Source organism: Asterias rubens, chromosome 7 (genome assembly GCF_902459465.1).
Source record: "Asterias rubens chromosome 7, eAstRub1.3, whole genome shotgun sequence".
NCBI lineage: Eukaryota > Metazoa > Echinodermata > Asteroidea > Forcipulatida > Asteriidae > Asterias > Asterias rubens.
The window spans coordinates 1,160,198-1,182,629 of record NC_047068.1 but is presented as its reverse complement, the minus strand read 5'-3'; the positions used below and the strand labels follow the sequence as shown (position 1 = coordinate 1,182,629).

Below are 22,432 nucleotides of genomic sequence, written 5' to 3'. Positions count from 1 at the left end.
ATGGTAACAGCTAATTTACTTTTTGTGGTGGCCAATACATGTACGGGTGACAGTTGGTGAATTGGTCGCCAATAATCTTTCATTGGTTTTGGTTAAAAAAATCAAATCTAAAATACTACTGAAATTTATCATATATTTAAATATTATTAAAACAAAAAATAATTGTGACTGGAAAACATTCTCGTTGACCATGTCTGTCAAAAATGCAATTTTAATACGAAATTATGGAACTTCAATGTTGTTCTGTCCATTGAAATATCGATGTCCAGATCCTGTTTCATCTTTTTAACAGGATCACTCTAGGTGCATGCACACTTTCACGGATTGTTGTATGTTTCATGTCAAAGTGGAACGACACTTCCTAATACCAGGGTGACAGGGTATTCCACGCTTAAACTTGGTTGTGAACATTAACATTAGCTTTTTGGTTGGTGGACTTCTGAAAATTTGACAACCCCCCCCCCCCCCCCCCCCCCCCCCCCGGGGGGTATAAATGCAAAAAAATAGTATCATTAATGGCCTCTTATCTGGACCCTCAAATTAAAACAGTTCAGAAAAAAAGGATAATCAATTTGGTTTGAGGGCACTGGACACTATTGGTAATCACTCATAATAGTAGCTAGCATAAAAATTTACTTGGTAACAAGCAATGGAGAGCTGTTGATAAAATAAATCATTGAGAGAAACGGCTCCCTCTGAATTAGCGTAGTTTTTGAGAAAGCGGTCATTTCTCACTCAAATATTAAAGGACTTCAGGCAGCTCAAAGCACACAACTTGTTGAATAACTCTCTTGCAATTGAGTAAAACTTTTCACCAATTTTTTATTTGGTGCATATTATGTTGGGATGAACCAAGTGAGAATACTGGTCTCTGACAATTACCAAATGTGTCCAGTGTCTTCAAAGTCTATCAAGTTTTAGAAAAGTATGCATCTTCCGGGGTGAATTTCACAAAGGACAAGAAACTCGTCCTAAGACTAGCATTAAGTTTTTAATATCTTCGTGGACAAGTCCTAAATTAACCCTAATGTATTAGGAGTATTCATAACTCTTTATGAAATCGACCCCAGCCGACGATTTCACAAAACTCTTCCTAACTTAGGACTAATCTTATGACTTAGAGGTCCCAAACCTGCACTGAAGCGTGAAGACCTTAAGATTAATCCTAAGTTAGGACGAGTTACTCACCCTAACTCGAGATAAGATGAGTCCTAACTCTTTATGAAATCGACGGCAGGACTCTTTTAATATTTACTTCCTCTTTGCCTTCTTAGCAGAGAAGCTCTTAGCCGGTAGTTTACCTGGCGAGCTCATCTTTGCTCTGGTCTTTCTCAAAGATGTTGCTGCCTTTCTGGGCTTCTCTTTGAGAGTGCTCTTCGCTGGCGTGACAACATCCTCTAGGTCTTCTTCTTCCTCCTCCTCGGGTGCAGCCTTGCGTTTTGTCGCCATCTTCTCCCCGGTGACGTCGTCAGATTTGATGTCGGACACTTCTTTGACTTTCTTGGCAGCAGCTTTCTTCTCTCTGCGAGAGAGCAGCTTCATTGACTCTGCTACTTGCTCGGCCGATGGAAGGACCTTCTCTCCCTTACGGGTTGATCTCTTGGTGACCTGCAACTGTTTCTTTACTGTTTGTAAAAACAAAAACTTGATTAAATTTAACCCTCATGACACTTTGTTTAGCACCATAGACCAATCAATGTATCTCAGTCTCTTCATGCGTTAAGGCCGAGTTATAGTCGGTCGCGCGATGGTCGGGCGATGGAAATCTTGACGTGCGATCATAAAAAGACACGGTTTTTAGGCCTCAGTCTAAGGATTGCGCGCATGATTTCCATCGCACGACCGTAGCGCGACCGACTATAAACCGGCTTTTATATTAAACAAAACTTTTCACAGGTTTGTTATTTGATGCATGTGTTGGGACACACCAAGTGAGGATACTGGTCTGTAACAATTACCGAAAGTATACCTTGCCTGTAAACGTCTGAACTCTACGTTATTCTTCACCATTGTGTCTGTGCGTTCATCCTGGATGGTTGATACTGTGTCTTGTGTAACGGCTAATTTTTGTGTTGCAATGTATTTTTGTTCTGACAAATTATGTTTAACAACATGTATTATAACTAGTTGGTAAGTCACTGCTCAAGAATTTAAAAGATTGTGGGTTAAAATCCCACCCAAGTAATTGTATGCCTTTGTTTTTGGTTCACAGCAAAACGAGAAAGTACAGAGTACAAGGTAAAAACCCAAAACTAATATTCTTTATCCCAATGCAATTACGCAAATTTGTTTTTAAAGGGAAGGTACACCTTTGGTAACTGTCAAAGACCAGTCTTCTCACTTGGTGTATCCAAACATATGCACAAAATAACAAGCCTGTGAAAATTTGAGCTCAATTGGTCATCGAAGTTACGGGAAAATGATGAGAGAAACAACACCCTTGTTGGATGAATTTGTGTGCTTTCAGATAGGAATAAAAGACTTCTAGCTTGAAGTCGTTTATTATTTTAGTGAGAAATTACCTCTTTCTCAAAATCTACTCTACTTCAGAGGAAGTCGTTTCTCACAATGTTTTATACTATCAACAGCTCTCCAATGCTCGTTACGATGTCAGTTTTTAAGTTAATATTTGTTTTGAGTAATTACCAAACGTGTACCTTCCATTTAACATCTATGTATAACTTACATCGCCAAATGTCATTGCTTTCAAGGCCGGTTTTTCTCTCCCATTCTTTGAACACCAATGAAGTGTGCACAGGTAGGGAAACAGACTCATCAGTGCGGATGTACAGGGCCTTGAGGTTGTTCCAGCCCATCGGGATCTTGGCGGTGACACTTTGAACAGCAGCCATCGTGTTCTCAACGATCTGCTCCAGCGACATGTGGGTGTTAGCGACGGTCATGTGGCTGATGGATAAATAATAACAATAATTCATTCATTTATAATGTGCCCGTTCCATAAAATGTACACAAGTGTGCATAACAAAACAGTTATACAAATATTTAATATTTACATCAGGAAAAACTGACGAAATACAGCAATCCATAAAAATGTAAAAACAAGAACACACAAAGGTAAATACAAGAACCATAGGCCTACAGTACTACCCAAAAAGTAAAAAGGAACAGAGACTCAATCAATCAATCAGAAGACATTTATATAACGCCAAAATTGACCAAAAGTGTTCGGATTGTTAGAACTGTTAGAATTGTTTGAATTGTTGATCCCACCGCTGCCACCATGAAGTATGAGTAAGTATGGACTCAAAAAGAGATGCAGACAACGAATATTCTCGATTCTTCTGATTCTGGCTGCTTTTATTATTCTCACATCAGCCACAAGCAAGAGTGGAGGTTAAACAACATAAAGTAGACCCATATTACAACAGAAAGGTGCTCAAGACAGTAACATGAAGTTAACTAAAATGCATTTGTTGAAAAAGATAACATTTGAGCAGTTTTCTTGAAAAGTACTCTGAGAATCCTTGTGATTTGGAAGAGTGTTCCATTCTTTTGGTCCATAGCAGGAGAGTGAGCGATCTGCAAATGACACACCATGGGTTCTGGGCACGATAAACTGATGGGAAGATGTACGTAGATGTAAGCTGTCTGCATGGTAGTTGCAGCTGTAGTGCATGTAAGTCAGGTGTAGACTGTCATCAAAGGATCTTTAACCCTTTTAACCTTATTTACACAGGCCCAATTTCATAGTGCTGCTGCTTAACGGTGTGGCGGTTTCAGTCTTCCGCCGTGTTCAGTTGTCAAGAACCAGGCCTCGTTGGGTTTAAACCACTAGTTGAAAACCTATTCACCACATACTGTTTCCCTTAATATCTGAAACTGTAATGCAGCCATGATGTACAAGTGTACTGCGGAAGTCGATGGAACCAACATAGAGCAATGTCGAGTGGGCACAAATAGTCGACCCGTGGTTGACTACTAACCAGCAGCGTACATGCGCAGTGACCCACTCACTCGCACGACTCGTTTGGAAGTCTAGTCAACCTTCTGCCTTTTCACTGTAGTGTCACTGGTTCCAATCTGCACTTTACACATGCTAGAATGGAGCGTGCTGTTGGGACCAATGAAGAAACTATGGGCTCGAGGCTGGTTCCAAATGGTCGACCACATGACCTATTCTTCTGGTGTACTCCAAACCTACATGTATGAGGTGCAAGATGTCTCAGCTAGGAAATACATTGCGATACTTAATCGATATTGTATCGCGATTGTTTCCAAATTAGTATCGCGATATTCGATAATATCGTGGTATCGCCCAAGCTTAGTTCTACACCTTAAACATTATGTCTATGACAAATGATTAAACTTACTTTGTGTTTCCCCGATTTGTAAGAATAAATCTTGTAGTATCAATTGCTTTCAGAACCTCCTTCTTCAAGTTCCTCTTGGTCATATCAACCTGCACTGGATACCTGGAGAAGAAAAAAAAATACACATTTCCATTCATTATAAAACAAAAACAACCCAACAAATTATTTCTACGTAGCCTTAGTGGGACCTGCCCTTAACGGCACTGCCGTCGATTACAACAAAACGCTTCCTAAATTAGGATTAATCTTAGGACTTAGGACGAGTTAAAGGAACACGTTGCCTTGTATCGGACGAGTTCGTCTATAAAAAAATGCTTGAAACCGTTTGTTATGAAATGCATATGGTTGGAAAGATGTTGTAAAAGTAGAATACAATGACCCACACAAGTTTGCCTCGAAATTGCGTGGTTTTCCTTTTACTTTGCGAACTAACACGGTCAACCGTGTATGTTGACAAGGTAAAAGGAAAACTGCAATTTCGAGACATGTTTGTGTGCATCATTGTATTCTACTTTTAAAACATATTTCTACCCGATGCCTTTTATAACAAACGCTTTTCAGAGACCAACTCAACCGATCCAAGGCAACGTGTTCCTTTGAGTTCTGTATCCAAAGACGTAGAACGCATTTAACCCATCCTAAGTTAGGAGGGGTTACTCGTTCTTACTAGAGATTGGATTAATCCTAACGTTTTGTGAAATCCTCTGCAGGTCCCCCTAGGCAACTCTCACTTCAAGTATCCAAACATGCATTAAATATTAAATCTGTGAAAATTTGGATTAAAAAAAACAATTGTTGCACACATTTGTGTTCCAGATACCTAATAAAAGGCTTCAGGCCTAAAGTCTAATTACATGTAGTTGAGTAAGAAATTATCTCTTCTTCAAAATCTACATGTATGTTACTTCAGATGGTTTATACTATCAACAGCTCTCCATTGCTCATTACCATGTAAGTTTTTTGTGCTAAAACTGAATTTGAGCAGTTAAAGTGTCTCTACAAACGGACAAAATCGCGCCTTTAAATCTCCTGCCAGTAATAATCAAAGATGGCTCTTCTATATAAAAATGTGTACAGCGGCTGGTACCCAGAAGTCAGCTTTTTGTAAAAGCATTTGGCCTGCATGATTCTTGGTGTCGGAAGGCAACCTGACATGTATTTACGAACACGCGCAGTAAACGGCAAGACTGCCAAATCGGAGAGCAGGATAATACAAAATACCTGTTTGCAAATCTGAAATTTTCATTCCTAGACGAATCTATCAAAAAATCGTGCACAAAGTGAGATCTTAGTTCGGGCTCAGTGGTGTTGTTCGTGCAGACATATTTTGCCCAAAATCTTTTGCACAAACAGTTGATCTTGCAGGAATAGTTTGTGCAATTGGCGATTGTTTTATAGGAATGGTTTGTGCAATCCGCTTATCGTCCATGAATAGTTTACCAATATTGCAGGGATGGTTTGCCCAATCAGGCTCAACATTTTGGGTCGTCTAACTGAGATTTTGTAGGATTCAGTAGGGTCTCAACCACAGATACAAGGGGGTTCACGGCTGACAGTAAATCAGGCATGTTTTGGGGTTCATGGACAAAAAGTAGGAATATCTTACAGAGTACAAGGGTAGAGACCTTTCATGTGACCAAGTTTGTCATGGCGATGGCAAGGTGTCCATTTGTGTTTATTTTAGTAGGACAACACGTCATCTTGGTTGGCCACTAATGGTTTTATGGGCTAGGAGGTCCATAGTTAATGTAATATGTTAAATGGGCGAGGTAGTCCATGAAGTACATGTCTGTACAGCAATGCCTTGTTTGTCTGTTAGTCTGTTTGCCGTGTTTGGTATCCCGCTCCTTGCCAGGGGTAATTTTATGGAGTTGCATTGTTAAGCCCGGTTCATACTTCCTGCTAATGCGAAGCGAATGTTGCGTCACAAAATTCGTAATGTTTTTCGCAGCAGTTCAGCTCCGCTTAACTCACCTGCGAATATCGCTGCGAAAGGATAGTTGTGACGTCAAATTCACGTCAAATTCGCTTCGCATTTGCATTCGCAGGAAGTATGAACCAGGCTTTACAATGTTACGGTATTATGGTTTTAATAAATGCAGTGTAAAGCTGTGGCGGAAAAGTCAATTAGTTTACTTTGCCCCCTTTGTCTTTTTTGTCCGAGTATAATTGGAAAGCAGACTCAAATAGGACTAACTCCATGCATGGTAAATAGACCGCGACTTACTTTTTCCTTTTGTAGAACTCCTTCCCAAGATGAGTGTGGAGTAACCGGAAGATTCTTTCATCGGCAAGGAAGATGTCGTATCTCTTGGCGAGCTGGCGTCTGGAGGTGAACATCTGGAACTCCTTCTTGAGTTGCTGTAGAGGCATCACCTGCAGAGAAGAGAATCACAAGTATTTTATTTTTTTATCATGAGTGAGAGTCATTGCTGACAAAAAAGATTGTGGAAGTGTCGTGGCTGAGCGGTTAAGATCACAGAATTCAAACTCTGGTATTTCTGATCAGCAGAGTGTGGGTTTGAATCCCCAGCCATGACACTTGTGTCCTTAAGCAAGACACTTAACCATTGCTTCGTCCTTCGGATGGGACGTAAAGCCGTTGGTCCCATGTGTTGTGTAATGCATGTAAAAGAACCCTGTGCACTTTTCGAAAGAGAAGGGGTTCGCCACGGTGTTCCTGGCTGTGGCTGCTGTATGTGCCGTAGCACCTTGTAAACCCTTAAAAGGTGTTAACTAATTGGGTCTCAAAATTCATCACTGCAATAACCTATCTTTCTGAAAGTTTGTCTATACTTGAGTACCTTGTTTGGTAGATACGTGCACTGTATAACACTCAAGACTTCGACATTATTATTGAAGTTTTCAAATTTCTCTCCTCGTCTACATGTACATTCATTATGACAGTTAAATCATCTTCAAAAGACAACAAAATCTGCCACTTTTATGATCTAAGTTTGTAATTATCAGAATTAGGCGTATCAGAATGATATGAAAAAGTTTCCTATGAGACCTGCCACGCGAGCTAATCAGCCTCCTTCCCATTCACAGGCAACACATGCACAATGGAACGATGACATCGCATGATGGGGATGATGGGGATGAATTGTAACACTTCATTACATGTACTATGTACTCATGCTGATGACGCAGACAACAATAGACCAATACTAAATACATTTCTCATTCTGAATCACTGGACATTTAAATAAGGGAATAAAAGGGGAGTGACTGTTTATTAAACTGCCGTTTAAAACCGGCAGGGTAGTAAGCTTTGCGATTAAGGCCCTCTGCTTTGGCTCAGGCCTTTATTGCACGGCCGGGGCTCAGGCCTTTACTGCACGGCCAGGACCCTTTTTGGTTAAAAGGCGTAATAGAATAAGAAAGTCTGTAAAATGTGTGTTACAAACGTCCTTGAGCTAGGTACAGGTGTTGCATTTTTATGACTGAGACAGTTTTTGGGTATGCATTCATGCGCGTAGTCCGGCTCAGGCCTTTATTGCACGGCCGGGGCTCAGGCCTTTACTGCACGGCCAGGACCCTTTTTGGTTGAAAGGCGTAATAGAAAAAGAAAGTCTGTAAAATTTGTTTAACAAACGTCCTTGAGCTAGGTACAGGTGTTGCATTTTTATGACTGAGACAGTTTTTGGGTATGCATTCATGCGCGTAGTTAGTCTTGGTGCAAGATTTTTCTCGTTTTCCTTTTACACACAGCGGGGCCAACTCACCAACGCATCGCCCGAACGAGAAACGAATTGTACCAAGACTAACGCGAAGTTTGCATCTAAACGTATCCAAAAACAGGCGGTTATAAACAGCTCCAGCTGGTCTTTATCAACTGTTTAAATACCCCCACGTGACACGCTCTCCACCAATAGCTCTCCACCAATAACTCTCCACCAATAGGAATATTGAAACTGTCTGAGGTACATGTACATGTATTTACTAATATAAAATAAAACTTATATGTTTTCAGATGTCCTTGAGCTCTGTACAGGTGTTGCATTTTTATGACTGAGACAGTTTTCGGATATGTATTTGTTTGTCATTTTCCTTTCACATGCAGCGCGGCCAACTCAACTAGAATGCAACTTCGTAATGTTAAACTTTGCTAGGAGGCAATTTTGTAACGCTCAACCTTGCTACACATGTAGGAGGCGACTTTGTAAGATGCGACTTTGCTAGAAGGCAACTTTGTAAGATGCGACTTTGCTAGAAGGCAACTTTGTAAGATGCGACTTTGCTAGAAGGCAACTTTGTAAGATGTGACTTGGAGATGAGGAGCAGATAAGTGCAGAGCATCGGTTCTAGCATACAGGTGTTTGAAGGTGAGAACATTAGGATATCTATGGTTGACAGAAATGATGTCTGCCACATCGCAGTGAATAAGGTTAAACTTACACTTAATGATAAAATACAAAACAGAAAAATTACGACGAATTGACAGAGACGACCAGTTGAGGGACTTAAGTCTATCGGGGTAGGACATCTCACCCATCCTCTGCCCAAGAATAAACCGAGTAGCACGTTTTTGTACCCGTTCGAGGGCCTGAGTCTGGAGAGATGTATGAGGGAGCCAAGCTGGCATGCCATATTCTAAAATTGGGAGAACTAGGGATTTATAAAGACAGAACTTAGCTGAAACAGAAGAATTGAAAGCAATGGTCTTAATGAGGCCCAATGTTCTATTGGCACTTGAAACAACATTTTTAACATGGTTATTCCAAGAGACCTGAGCATTCAGAGTGACTCCAAGGTATTTGACAGAGGATGTGGGTTTCACAGGAAAACCTGAAAGAGTGTAAACAGGGGGGTCGAGAGAGTGTTTACGGGAAATATGCATGATTTTGGACTTTGTAGGGTTGAACGTCATACCATTGGAAACACTCCAAGTGCTTAGCTCATCGAGGTCATGCTGGAGGGAACTTACATCTAAACAGGAACGGATTGGACGATAAATTAATACATCATCAGCGAAAAGAACACAGTTAGAACTGAGGTTGTAAGATATATCATTGATGAATAAATTGAATAACAGAGGCCCAAGAACACTTCCTTGAGGAACACCAGAGCTAACTACGGACCATGAGGAGTTCATACCAACAAACTCTTGTGACTCTTTGTTGACGATCAACCAGAAAATCTTTTATCCAGCTCCAGAGAGATCCACGGATGTTAAAGTTACTGGCAAGTTTACGAACAAGTATATGGTGGGGCATACGATCAAAGGCTTTGCTCATTTCCAAGAAAACTGCATCATTCCTTGGGGGACTACGCTTATTTTAAGTTGTAGCCCATGAATGATACACATTCATACATGTAAGTTGGGTGACACAAGATTTGTAAGGAACAAAATCATGCTGCTTATCAGAAAATAAACAATTAGAATTTAAATGATCTTTCACAGCATTAGCTAACAGTCTCTCCATGATCTTGCTAACGAGAGAAGTGAGAGCAATAGGCCTATAGTTACTAAGAAGGGAACGGTCACCAGATTTAAACACAGGGGTGATGTTGGCAAGCTTCCAACCACGGGGAAGGCGTCCACAGGCAATGGAATCATTGAAGATTCTACAGAGAACCGGAGAGATTGTAGAAACTGTGTTACGCAAGAATTTAGCGTTGATTCCATCTGGCCCAGGAGCCCAAGGTTGACGCCAGGTTTTAGATTAAAGTGTTAACAAGCGCATACAAAATATATTCTATGAGCATCATTAGTTGCTGTTTCTGCTTTTCTCTCCTTAAGCCCCCCTTTTAACTATTTTTCCTCAAGCTCGTTAATTATTAATTAATAAAAGCTCTTTATGCATATTTGAAGGCTGTTAAATAGAAACATGTTTCTACACTGTCTGTTTGTGCAGTCTTCAAAACTCTATTCGGCTAAATGCAGGACAAGCCAGCTGTGTTCCCTCTTGGTGAAATTGCTCAGTCAAGCAATTAAAATGTTAATGCCTCATTGATTTCTGGGGTTTAATTTTGCAATTTAAATTTTTTAATAGTACATGTTTGTATATTTGTTGATCCATAATGTCCTTTTATAGCCTTTTAATACTCAAAATAATTATTAGCGTAAAACCTTTCTTGGTGACCAGTAATGGGGAGAGGTTGATGGTATAAAACATTGTGAGAAATGGCTCCCTCTGAAGTGCCATAGTTTTCGAGAAAGAAGTAATTTTCCACAAATTTGATTTAGAGACCTCAAGTTTAGAACTTGAGGTCTCGAAATCAACTATCTAAATGCACCCACCTTCGTGTGACAAGGGTATTTTTTCTTTCATTATTATCTCGCAAGTCCGATGACCGATTGAGCTCAAATTTTCACAGGTTTGTTATTTCATGCATATGTTGAGATACACCAACTGTGAAGACTAGTCAGTGGACACTACTGGTTATTGTCAAAGACTAGCCTTCACAGTTGGTGTATCTTAACATATGCATAAAATAACAAACCTGTGAAAATTTAAGCTTAATCGGTCATCGAACTTGCGAGATAATAATGAGGAAAAAAACGCCCTTGTCAAACGAAGTTGTGTGCGTTTAGACGGTTGATTTCGAGACCTCAAGTTCTACATCTAAGGTCTCGAAATCAAATTCGTAGAAAATTACTTTTTCTTGAAAAGTATGGCACTTCAGAGGGAGCCGTTTCTCACAATGTTTTATACAATCAACCTCTCCCCATTACTAGTCACCAAGAAAGGTTTTATGCTAATAATTATTTTGAGTAATGACCAAAAGTGTCCACTGCCTTTAAGGACAACACAGTTTTCCTTTTGTAAAGGGCACCTCCTGCTCCTACATGTTTAACAGAAACTTATAATGGGTGTAATGGGTGTTGATAAGGCGCACGGTCCATTTAGGGCCGGTTCGGCAACCATCACACGATTGTCAAACGATTACAGTAGCAAACGAGTCAGCAGCGGTTGTGAGACGATTGGGGGATACATGTAGGTTCTTCAAACGCTTCAGTGCGCTGAGCTTGTCTGGTCGTTCGGAGTCCGAACAAAGGGGCTATAATCGGATTACTGTCCATTGTGTTGGGATTATAGAATTGACTGTTGGGTTGTGGACTATGAATATGAATTTAAAAACTAAATTGTTCTAACGCTTTATTTTTGCGCTGTGTTTTTTCCATTTCTAAAATATTTGTCAAAAGATACCACACATACTTTTTTTAATCGTGAAAAACGATGAAGTATAACCTGACATTCTACTTTTACCTCTTTATGTCATGTATTTGCTGGTTGGCTTTGCCTAGCGCTGGCAACGTCAATGTATGTCACATGGGTACATCATGTACATGTATACATGCATTTGAGCGTTCGAGACGAACTCAGTTTGTGGTTGGTTGTGACCAACTAAGAATGTTTCCCAACTAATGTGTATGTTTTTAATAAACGTATGACCAGGTTGTTGAATTTGGGTGTGATCTGCAAATAGGATTGTTATCAGTATGTCCTCGTCTAAAGGTTTAATTGTGAATACTTTTAATTTTAAACATACTGTTAGCATTGAAGAAGAATGCATTGCATTAATAAAAAGACTGCAATAAAAAATATCGAATGTATGTGTGTGCAATTGTTTTGTTTTCTGCTTAATTGGAATAAATGAACTGATCTTATTATCAGAACATTTGTTTATACCCGTCCCGTTTTAACGTTAAGTTGACATCGAGTAAAGATAAAGCCCCTCTATGTTTAAGGTTGATCAGACAATCTCGTGCTTTAATATAAATAAGTTTCCTGGAAAAGTGTAAATGAATTTGGAGTCCGTCTTGTGATTTGGGGAAAATCTGAAACACAAATATTACAAATCTGTGAATTATAAATGAATTGTTTAATCACTTTTTATTACAAAGACGCTTCATGTTAAATCTCTTTTTTGATGTGTGTGGCTCTGAAAAGAAAAACATAAGATTATATAGTCTAGATAATGTGACCAAAAGTTCGTCAATACAAACAAAATGGGGAATTTCCATTTCCCCCAATTTTCACAGCGGATCGCGGTAGGAAATCGTTCACCGCGATCCCTTAACCATCTTATCAATTGGAACATGACGATGACTAGAGCAAGCTAGTCGAAACATTGAGACCAATTTCAGAACTGACTCCGCGGCAGTACAGTTAATTACGATCCTATAAGCTAAAGTAGCAGTCCAGTCTAATTTCTATACCATCCGCCCTGGTAATAGTTAAAAAGCAGGACAGTTCTTTTCAGAACTGAGAAGTCTCCCGAACCTCCGATTATCTACTCCACGGCAGTAGAATAAAGCAAGACAGTTCCCTAAGAACAACTCTACCTGGCAAGTAGATACACACATGGTGTTACCGCAAACCAAATATAAATTGGAACAGCCTTGTTTATTTAATAAATATTTTTATGATTTCCGTTCGGGCCTACCTCTCAAAATCAAGATGTTATTTTTTGCTAATTAGGGGAATATTGGGGTTGGTCCTGGGACTTTATATTTTTTTTTAAACAGCCCATGGTTGAAAGACTTCTCAATTAGGGAAGACATTGTGATACTTCATCAAAACCACGATATGCCGATAATTCGATTAACAAAAAATCAAGGCGATATGGTAATCGTTTAAGAAATGGTATCGCGATTTTCGATTATATCAAGATATCGCCCAAGCTTAGGAGACGGTAATTCGCTGTCGATTTTCGCAAGCATTGGTAAGCTATTGGTAACGTTGGTAAAGCGTTCATAGAATTCGTAAGATTATTGGTATGGAGAGGTCGAGGGACGACCGAGAAAATGGTATGGAGAGGTCGAGGGACGACCGAGAAAATGGTATGGAGAGGTCGAGGGACGACCGAGAAAATGGTATGGAGAGGTCGAGGGACGACCGAGAAAATGGTATGGAGAGGTTGAGGGACGACCGAGAAAATGGTATGGAGAGGTCGAGGGACGATCGAGAAAATGGTATGGAGAGGTCGAGGGACGACCGAGAAAATGGTATGGAGAGGTTGAGGGACGACCGAGAAAATGGTATGGAGAGGTCGAGGGACGACCGAGAAAATGATCACTATATCCAATCGCAATTTTGAGACAAATTCAACGCGTATTTCAAATATTTATATTCGCAAGAATATTCCCCACAGTGTGAGAGTGGCATTACAGGGTGCCCTTTACCAAGAGGAAAATGCATTTGTGCCATTGCCATTTCAAAAACGAAGCATACAGGCCTCAGTGACCTACCTAATTAACCACTGACCCCCAATTGACCTACCTCATTGACCTCTGTGACCCCTTTATTTTGAAGCAGTTCCTTGTAGTGTCTAACAGTGGCATCCTGATCCAACCTGTCAACGTCTTTGGCGAAAAGACAAATCTCTGTTTCTGGAGTCCGCAATGTATGTGGGACAGTTCTGTGGAAACAACAAGTATTATTCATGAGTGATTATTTTCACTGCAGCAATTTAAATCAGCAATTTACTGGTTCTTTTTTTTCAAATGCTAATCTTCGACTTTGGCAGTTTTTCCAGAGGGAAAGGAAGTACTTCTGGGGTAACATCACCATCTATATTCAGATTGAAGAATAATTCCTTCGCTGCCCTTCCTTCTGATCCTGTACTATCTTTTTAAGACACTGGACACTATTGCTAATTGCCAAAGACTAGTCTTCTCACTTGGTGTATCTCAAAATATACATAAAACCTGGGAAAATTTAAGCTCAATTCGTCAAAGTTGCGAGATTATAATGAAAGAACAAACAACCTTGTTGCACGAAGTTGTGTGCTTTCAAATACTTGATTTTGAGACCTCAAATTCTAATTCTGAGGTCTCTAAATCAAATTCGTAGAAAATTACTTCTTTCTCAAAAACTACGTTACTTTAGAGGGAGCCATTTCTCACAATGTTTTATACCATTAACAGCTCCTTATTACTCCTTACCAAGTAAGTTTTTATGCTTATAATTATTTTGAGTAATTACCAAGAGTGTCCACTACCAGTAAAGGGAAGGTATTTGATGTTAATCACTCTAAATATTTGTTGCAATAAACAACTTTGGTTACTGTGGTTACGGGTACCATTTTGAGAAATATTTCACTTCAAAGTGAAAAGCGCTTTGGGGTTGTATCAATGTTCCTTTATTATTATTATTATTATTATAAAGTCATAATAATAATAATAATAATATTAATAAGACTTGCATGATTCAGTAAAGGATAAGCTGGTCGCCAATGCCGGGGCGACTGCATCTAAGAGGGCCTTTTCGGACAAGAAGCGGGATAAATTTGAGGAGACCTTGAAAAAGGTTGATGTTGCCTCAAGGTTTGATATACGGTCAAGGTCATTTCTATTACTCCTGACCGAATACTTGGCCTAGGAGTGTGAGGAGGACAGCAATGTTCCCGCAGACATGTTGAGGGCAGCTTTCCATTGCCTCGACAATGGTCCAAATACGGCGTTGGACCAGTTCTCATGGGTAACGACGTTGGCGACGCCTGCTCGTCAATGCAATGCACTCGATGCACTCTTCCTCCCGTCTCCGGGCGCCCGAAAGAGATTTGAGGCCCTCCCTTTGGTCAGCAGAGATCTCTTTGCAGGAAAGTTCAAGGAACTTATGCAGGCGGAGGCTTAAGGAGATTAATCTTAAGAAGCCGGCAGGTCCCTCCGCCAAGTGGCCTCAGGCTAAGAATAAACCATCCTTTGTTATCCCTCAACAAAAGCTATTTAAGCCTGCATGCGACGTGGCCAAATAGGGTCAGGATTTATGTCGACCTTCTTCTTGATCCCCGAGAAGGAGAAGGAGGCCGGCACTTGGCGTCCAATTCTGAACCTCAAACCTTTAAATCGGTGGTGGCTCAACGACGCAAACCTCTCGGCAATAACTGCCTCTCTACGCGTTGTGCGGGTGCTGCATTCTGGTACCCAAGTATAAATGTTGCTTCGTTCCTTACTGTAAACTTTTCAACCTTTCTCAGTTCATTAAGCAGGAAATCACTAAATCAAAGTCAAAAACAGTACTACATGTGTATGTAATGTACATGTAGGTCATTCGTAATAGTAATCTTAAAATAAAAAGCCAATGTCTTACACTTCAAATGTCCTGGCCTTCTTGCCGACAATCTTCCAGACTGAGATGATGATCTTGATCTCACTTGCCTCATTGAGAAGCAAGGCCTGGGATGCCTCCTTACCCTCATCACGCTTCTTGTGGAAAGCCAACAGAGCCGCTACTGCTTCTGTCACCTGAAACCATACAAAAATACTGGTCATTGCTGTGGCAACCAAAAATGGGCAAAATACTTGAAAACATTCAGACCTGAAGCCTACATGTATGACATGTCAGTCATCTAAAAGCAGATACGTTTGTGCAACAAGGGCATCTTTTCGTTATGTGCACTGATTTCTTTTTCATGCATTACACAACACCTGGGACCAAAGGCTTTACGTCCCATCTGAAGGATGAAGCAATCGTTATTTACAAGTGTCTTGCTTTTAGAACACAACAGTCACGGCTGGGGATTCGAACCCACACTCTGCTGATCAGAAACACCAGAGTTTGAATTCGATGCTCTGAACTATTTGGCCATGCCACTTTGATTTAACTTTATCATCAACACCAATTCGTTTGTCTTAATGAACTTTTCACAATCACACGACAAAAGTTGCATCATGGAAGCATTGGTGTGCTGCCAATTCGTTAAAGCTTCCTCTTAAAAAAATCCTCTAGAACTAAATTAGTGAATCCTAAATATACTTCGCTTCTACTTAGGTTTAGTTCAGTTCAGTTTATTTCATGAATATCCATGAGGTGACGTCATGATGGCTTGGCTTATATCTATCATACCTGCATACATGTACGTGTACATTAAATAATTATGTATGAGGTGACGTTGCGCAGTGCTGTAGCTAGAAACTACTGCACAACGTCACCTCATACATATTCATATTTACTTTGGACACACACGCAGATTGATAAATAAGCGTAGCCATACCGAGTCACGTGAGGTTACCTCATGAATATTCATGACTTGCAAGATCTGCCGGATGCCCTAACTTCTCAAGATCAACATGCCGAAAATCATTAAAAGATGGCTGCGCCCTTGAACGAGTCACGTTAAATGTAATTTTTGTACACGTTTTTTGGGGGAACCAATTAGCAATTTTCAAATCATTACATCTAGACAAAGTCATCATTTGGTAAGCTCTGATATAGTAGACCAGCCAAACTTTAAAAAGTGCTCTAGAAAAAAAAAAACACGACATAGTTTGTTAATTGCTGGCATCCATGCTAGATGTATGGATCATGGGCTCGGGAAGACGATTAGGGTGGATGCCCAGCTTGATTTCGAATTTGAAGGTCATTTTGGGGTCAAAAGGTCAAAAAAGGTCAAAAATCAATATTTTCAAAACTTGTGTCAAATTTAATCACATTTGATAGATCTATCCATAAAATGTATTTTTAACTTTAAGTTGATACTACAAACCTATTTAGATGTAATTAACGTATAAACTTTAACCTTGTAAACTAATGTATAGCAAAACGAAGTGTAAAAGTGTGATTATCTTGAAACGGGTAAATTTTGAGTACACCAATTGTTTTTGCACTCCCCATCCTCATTGGTGCATATATTGGTTTAAAACAACTTTTTTTGAAAGGCAAATATACCCAGGCAGTTTTTGAGAAAAAAACAAATTCAAATACCACCTTCATGTAAGGTCATATTGAGGTCAAAAAGTGCCAAAAATTTCAAAATTTAATTTTTTTTTATCTTTACGCCAAATTTTACCTCAGGCGGCAGATCTATCCATAAAATTTATTTTCATCATCAAATTCACACGCCAAGTCTGTGAAATTATGAGTTAATCATTTGTTTTGTACACAAACTTATAGGAAAATTAAATCAAAACCATTTAGCCACTGGACCGCCCAGCCGCCTATCGATATACTGTATGTGGTAGGAGGAAACCTTGCTAGATTGTGTTTGTAGAAAAAAAGGAACGTCAAAAGAATCCTCGATAGTCATTATTAAGCTAATGAAGCTAATGATGATGAAATAATTTAGCTCTTACCCCAACAAAACGCTCATTAGTAAACACAAAGGAAACTGTATTTATTCATCATTCATGATAATATTGTCGAAAACTCACACCTTCGCATTTAATCAGTATAATAATTGAGTCAGATAAAAGCCTTCAAAAGCTATTGTGTCTATTTTATCCTTACAAACAAATATTCGCCATAAAAATTACCATAGCCGTTTAACGAGAGACATTTATTGTTCTCATGCGAACTTGTACTTTTATACAAATATCAAGGTTCAAATTGTGCATAAAAGTTAAGCTGTGGCTATCTTTTAAAATTTGAACTACGATTCCAGTAATTAACTGCAAGAATCTTGAAATATTAGTTTTCAGCAAACTTGGGGGGTGCAGGGACTACAGGGTTAAATTGCAATTTTCTCAAAAAGTGCGTATCTTGAGCATTATACGGTGTTTTGCCCTTCCTATACCAGCATTGCATATAATTGTTTGAAAACTTATTTTTGAAAGGTCAATATACCAAGGCATTAAAAAATAATAATGTCAAACTTGTGGTAAAATGAAACAAAAAGGTACTTGTATGCTATTCACGCAGAACATCCCGTGTCATCTTCTCCTACCCAAACCATGTCCCCACTTCACCACTGATCAAACAGCTGCACTGGCTCCCAGTAGAAAAACGAATAATGTTCAAATTGGCCTTAAACATGTTTAAGTGTATGTCTGGTACTTTTCCCACATACATTTCCAACTCATTAGAAACCAGGGCTACGAAGAGCAACTTACGTTCACAGGGCAACTTAGTCAAAGAGAGACCGGCTCTTCACGGGACTTTCTTTACTAAATGCTGCTAGCTTTGCCTAGTCGTGGTTTTCCTCTTGGTTTTTGTTTGCATTCCCTTTTTTGTTTTTTCCTGTCATTCTCTGAGCGCTTTGTATCCTTAGGAAAAGGCGCTATATAAATGGTGTTATTATTATTATTATTATATTATAACAGTTTGACATAGTTTTACAGTTTGACATGGTGCCCTTTGATTTGCATCCTTATAAAACTAGCTCAAATCAAGCATCTGAGCAGCGTTCGACCTTAACGCTGGTCCGCTGGCCAAATGCCAGTAGAAATTGCGGCGGACCAGCTAAAACACCTTGCCAACTAGTCCGGCTGACCAGTCAAAAATATCGGCAGCGGTACTACAGAACTATGACTATTTTTAAACTATTTTTAGGCTCGAATAAAACGTAAAAACATTCACTCAAGTTGGATAATATGTAAAAAAATCACTCGAAGTGCTGCTGGCAAACTTCCGACGATCACGCATACACAGTGCAAAATCCCATCATGCAGCGCAAAGGCTGGTAGTCTTTGATTAATTCACGTGTGGCAAAAAGTGTAAGAAATATTGAACGCTAGAGGGCGTTTCAGAATATTCGATAGCGTGAGAATAGACGCCCTCTATTGTTGAAAGTACGCGATAGCTGACAAAACTAGCTTCAATCGTCTTGACAAAAGACCACAAAGCAAAACACAGTCTGTCAGTAGCATGGTCGTCAACGGAGCAGATTTCCGTGTGGAAATAAGAGTCTAGAGTGTTTACGAAAAACGAGCGAGACGGTGAGGCTTCATTCAACAAAAATTACCAAGTTAGGATACTCTGGATGAGCAAAAAGGAGTATTTAATTGTGTTTAGTAAGGTTCTTCCGTCCTGATTTTGCTAAATTTTGATGCTATTTGGGGCTTGTTTTTTCTCTCGGGCGATTGGTTGGGGATCTAGTTTATTGCTCCATGGTTTTATTGGTCACATAATGCGCGGTTGTTTGGGGTTTTTTGCAGGTTGATTTCAAGAAAGACTTGGGTTCTAGAATGCAATGATGTGTTAAACAAAGGCGCAGTTGTTTTTGCTGCTTTTAAAAACGTTTTTAAAATGAAAATTTTGTTCACAAAACAGACGATCATTCCATACACATAATTGAAAAAATACCGTAAAACTCATATGCTTCTTCATGAATGTTGTAACTATTTTGATGTCTACTTTTTGTTGGGGGTTTTTCTGGACGAAAGTGGGAAGATTTTGGGATCTTCGGTACGATGTATTATGTTTATGAATACTAATTAAAACTACAATAATAGGCAATGTTTATACAAACTTGAGCGATCGCACGTAACCCTCCCCACCGTAGATGTGAATGCAATACATAAAAAGTTAATGATATCTTAACAGTCGGTTTTAAAGTGTTTTTGATTTGTTTAGTAAAACACTAATTTGTTTTCATAAAAAAAATTATCTTACTTAGGAATACTTCGATGAACCGTGGACTTAAAAAAACTACCAAAATAAAGATCATATTATTATTAAATTTTCCAATATGCTCTGACAAATAATTTTACCTGTTTTTAAATTAATTTTAATAATATTATTGTTATTACATTTTTAAAGAAAAAATACTCTCAAATTAATAAGCCCCCTTACGAACACAATAACGTGGTACACATAAATAATAGTATGGCTTCTAGTGCAGTTAAGTTGACGTTGCAATTCATGTTGAATTTTGAAATAGCGACGATCGGAAATCGAGCAGTTGGTATACAAAAGTATAGGCTACTATTAGTTTTTAAAAAAAAATTAAAAATTGACGGACCAGTCAAAAACCTGGCGGACCAGTGAAAAATCAAGCCAACTGGTCCTGCTGGCCAGTTGAAAAAAAAAAATAAGGGCAACCCCTGCTGAGATAGGGGTAGTCTTCCAGGTAACCTCACTCTTTCTTTTAAGCTCCTGTGTATCTGTGTCAGTAAGAGAGATGAGACGTCCATGTATTCCTAGTTTATGCTGTGTGAAGTTTCAGTGCATCTCTTGTTGGCGGTAACATCTCCAGACACTTCTTCGCCTTATTTATCAAAGAGTTGGAGCCTGACAAGGTTGATGATTTTATACCAAGGTGCACAAGTGTTACCAAACTGCTCAATGAGAGCAAGTTTTGACTAGAATTCAGTGCAGTACACGTTCACGAACGGAGTAAAGAAATGCTGCACACTGTGCATTACGCCTGCAGATTGTGCACAATGCACAGCCTTGGAGAAATTCTAATAACATGAACAACTCTTGCTGACAGAGGGCGTTATTGCGGGGCAAAGTTCATTGAATTATTTCTAAATGACCGATCGTTGATTCGCAAAGATTTCGTTGCAAACGGAGTTCAAGACATGTTCAAAACAACTGATCCTCAAACCTCGAATTCATAGAATTATTTTTGATGGAAAACGGATAATTTAGGGCATGAATTAAGAGATACTTTTAATTTACGTTTCAAAATTTGGTGTATTCAATACACGTGATTGAAACAAAAAGTTAAGGGAAACCCCTGTTATGTCTTCTCATAATTGCTTTATTTGCAAAACACTTCATTTAGCAAATATTCATGTAAAAATATATGCAATAAAACAGAAATTCTCCCCAAAAATATGCGAGAATCCATTCCCCGAAATTTGGGAGAATCTTGGATTCTCGCGAGATTCTTCAGCGAGAATCCATTTTGATTCTCGCGGAGTCACGCGAACTTCTAGGCCTGTTGAGCCTGAGACAGGTCAAGTATTTGCTCTTATTTGCTCTGATTCTTATTGTAGGTTGAACTTTGCTCATTGTCTATTTAGGTTCCAATTTGATGTCCTTTAAACATAAAAAACACCTGTCTGTACACATTGTATAGGGCATTTATTAACACTAGTGGTCACACTTTCTTTGTATGGAAATATGGCACGAAACAAGTGAACTTTGACCTGACGTAGCTCGGCAACCCATTGACCCATCCCCACAAACTTGGTGCCAAAATGAACAACTCAAAAAGACCTTTCCAACTAGACTAGTTACAGGTCCATCACATCATCACATGTAATCTAAAATTTTATGATTTTACCTATTTATTTAAACTCCATGAAATACATAAAATCAGGTAAATAATCATCTTGCATATTGTATCACTCCTGCGGTATAATATAATCGTCCAAGTGCGTCGAAAGACAACATGGCCGATACTACCGGTAGCCATGTTGTCTTTCTACCGTTCGTTACTAAATTCGGGTAAAAACACTTTTGGATAACTTTCCGTATGGCGCCACCACTTTTTCACTCATTTTTACAAAAAGGGATATCTCATTGAGGTAAATTAGATACTATATTATTTCATATCGAATGAAAAAGTGGTGGCGCTGTACGGAAACTTTTCCACACTTTTTTTTACAGTTATTAAAAAACTTAAAATACAATTTTTTCAACAGTTTAAAAATGATTTGGGTGCATATGACTCTTGTGCATATGGATAATCTTCCGGACGTCGCCACCAATTTATCCGCCGTTAATTAACTCCAAAACCACGGAAGTTGGTGGCGACGACGTAAAATTTTTCCGTGCATATATTCAACGGTTGACTTATGTTCAAATGTTCTGTTAAAGTGCATTTAAAACTTGTTGTCGTGAGTTGTCGTGAGGGGTCGTGAGTTGTCGGTATTTAGTACGACCCTTAAATTTAGATCGATCGAATTCGACTTCGAGAGGAAAATAAAAAAGAACGTGTCAATTGTTTAATACATCTATAAATTGTCAATTAAAACTCAATCATTCAAAAGACTTACCTTTTTCTCATCCAGATGACTCCGTTTATTATATTTCTTATCTGAATATTTCTTTTTCTTATGCTCCATTTTGATAAAGATCAGAGAAAAATTCCAAAATCGTCTCTAGTAACTTTCTGCTCCCATCAATGCACATGCACACTGCATAATACACGTGTTTCGACATTGGTGTAGTTTGGCTCCAAATATAAAGCTGAAAACGTCTATAGCAGTTGCGTACAGGACGTCTAGGTTTCGACCACACAAACGCAAACCCGCTTGCGCCCTCTGTAGGCCTGACTGGGCCTATGTGCCTTTTTCGAAACATCGGCTTTTGAACAAACAAAAAACGGGGGGGGGGGGGGGCACCGGGGGGGGGGGGGGGGGGGGGGACACCCTTAGGGGCCTTGGTCTCTTGTGGGAAACATTTACTCTATATCTCAATGGCAAGGTACTAACCATGTAGTTTTTATTCAGCTGGCATAGAAAGAGTGCCACATTC

The 22,432-nt window shown here is 39.2% G+C and overlaps 1 protein-coding gene across 1 annotated transcript; it reads right to left on the bottom strand.

The window, feature by feature from the left end:
• Nucleotides 1-709: 709 nt before the first annotated feature.
• Nucleotides 710-22,116, bottom strand: LOC117293096 (ribosomal L1 domain-containing protein 1-like). The gene is made up of 7 exons (XM_033775315.1): nt 21,952-22,116; nt 15,377-15,531; nt 13,565-13,703; nt 6,559-6,707; nt 4,332-4,433; nt 2,687-2,907; nt 710-1,625 (listed from the first exon to the last, which is right to left on the bottom strand). The coding sequence occupies exons 1-7, from the start codon at nt 22,018-22,020 to the stop codon at nt 1,252-1,254; spliced, it is 1,209 nt and encodes a 402-aa protein (XP_033631206.1). The 5' UTR covers nt 22,021-22,116; the 3' UTR covers nt 710-1,251.
• Nucleotides 22,117-22,432: the final 316 nt, after the last annotated feature.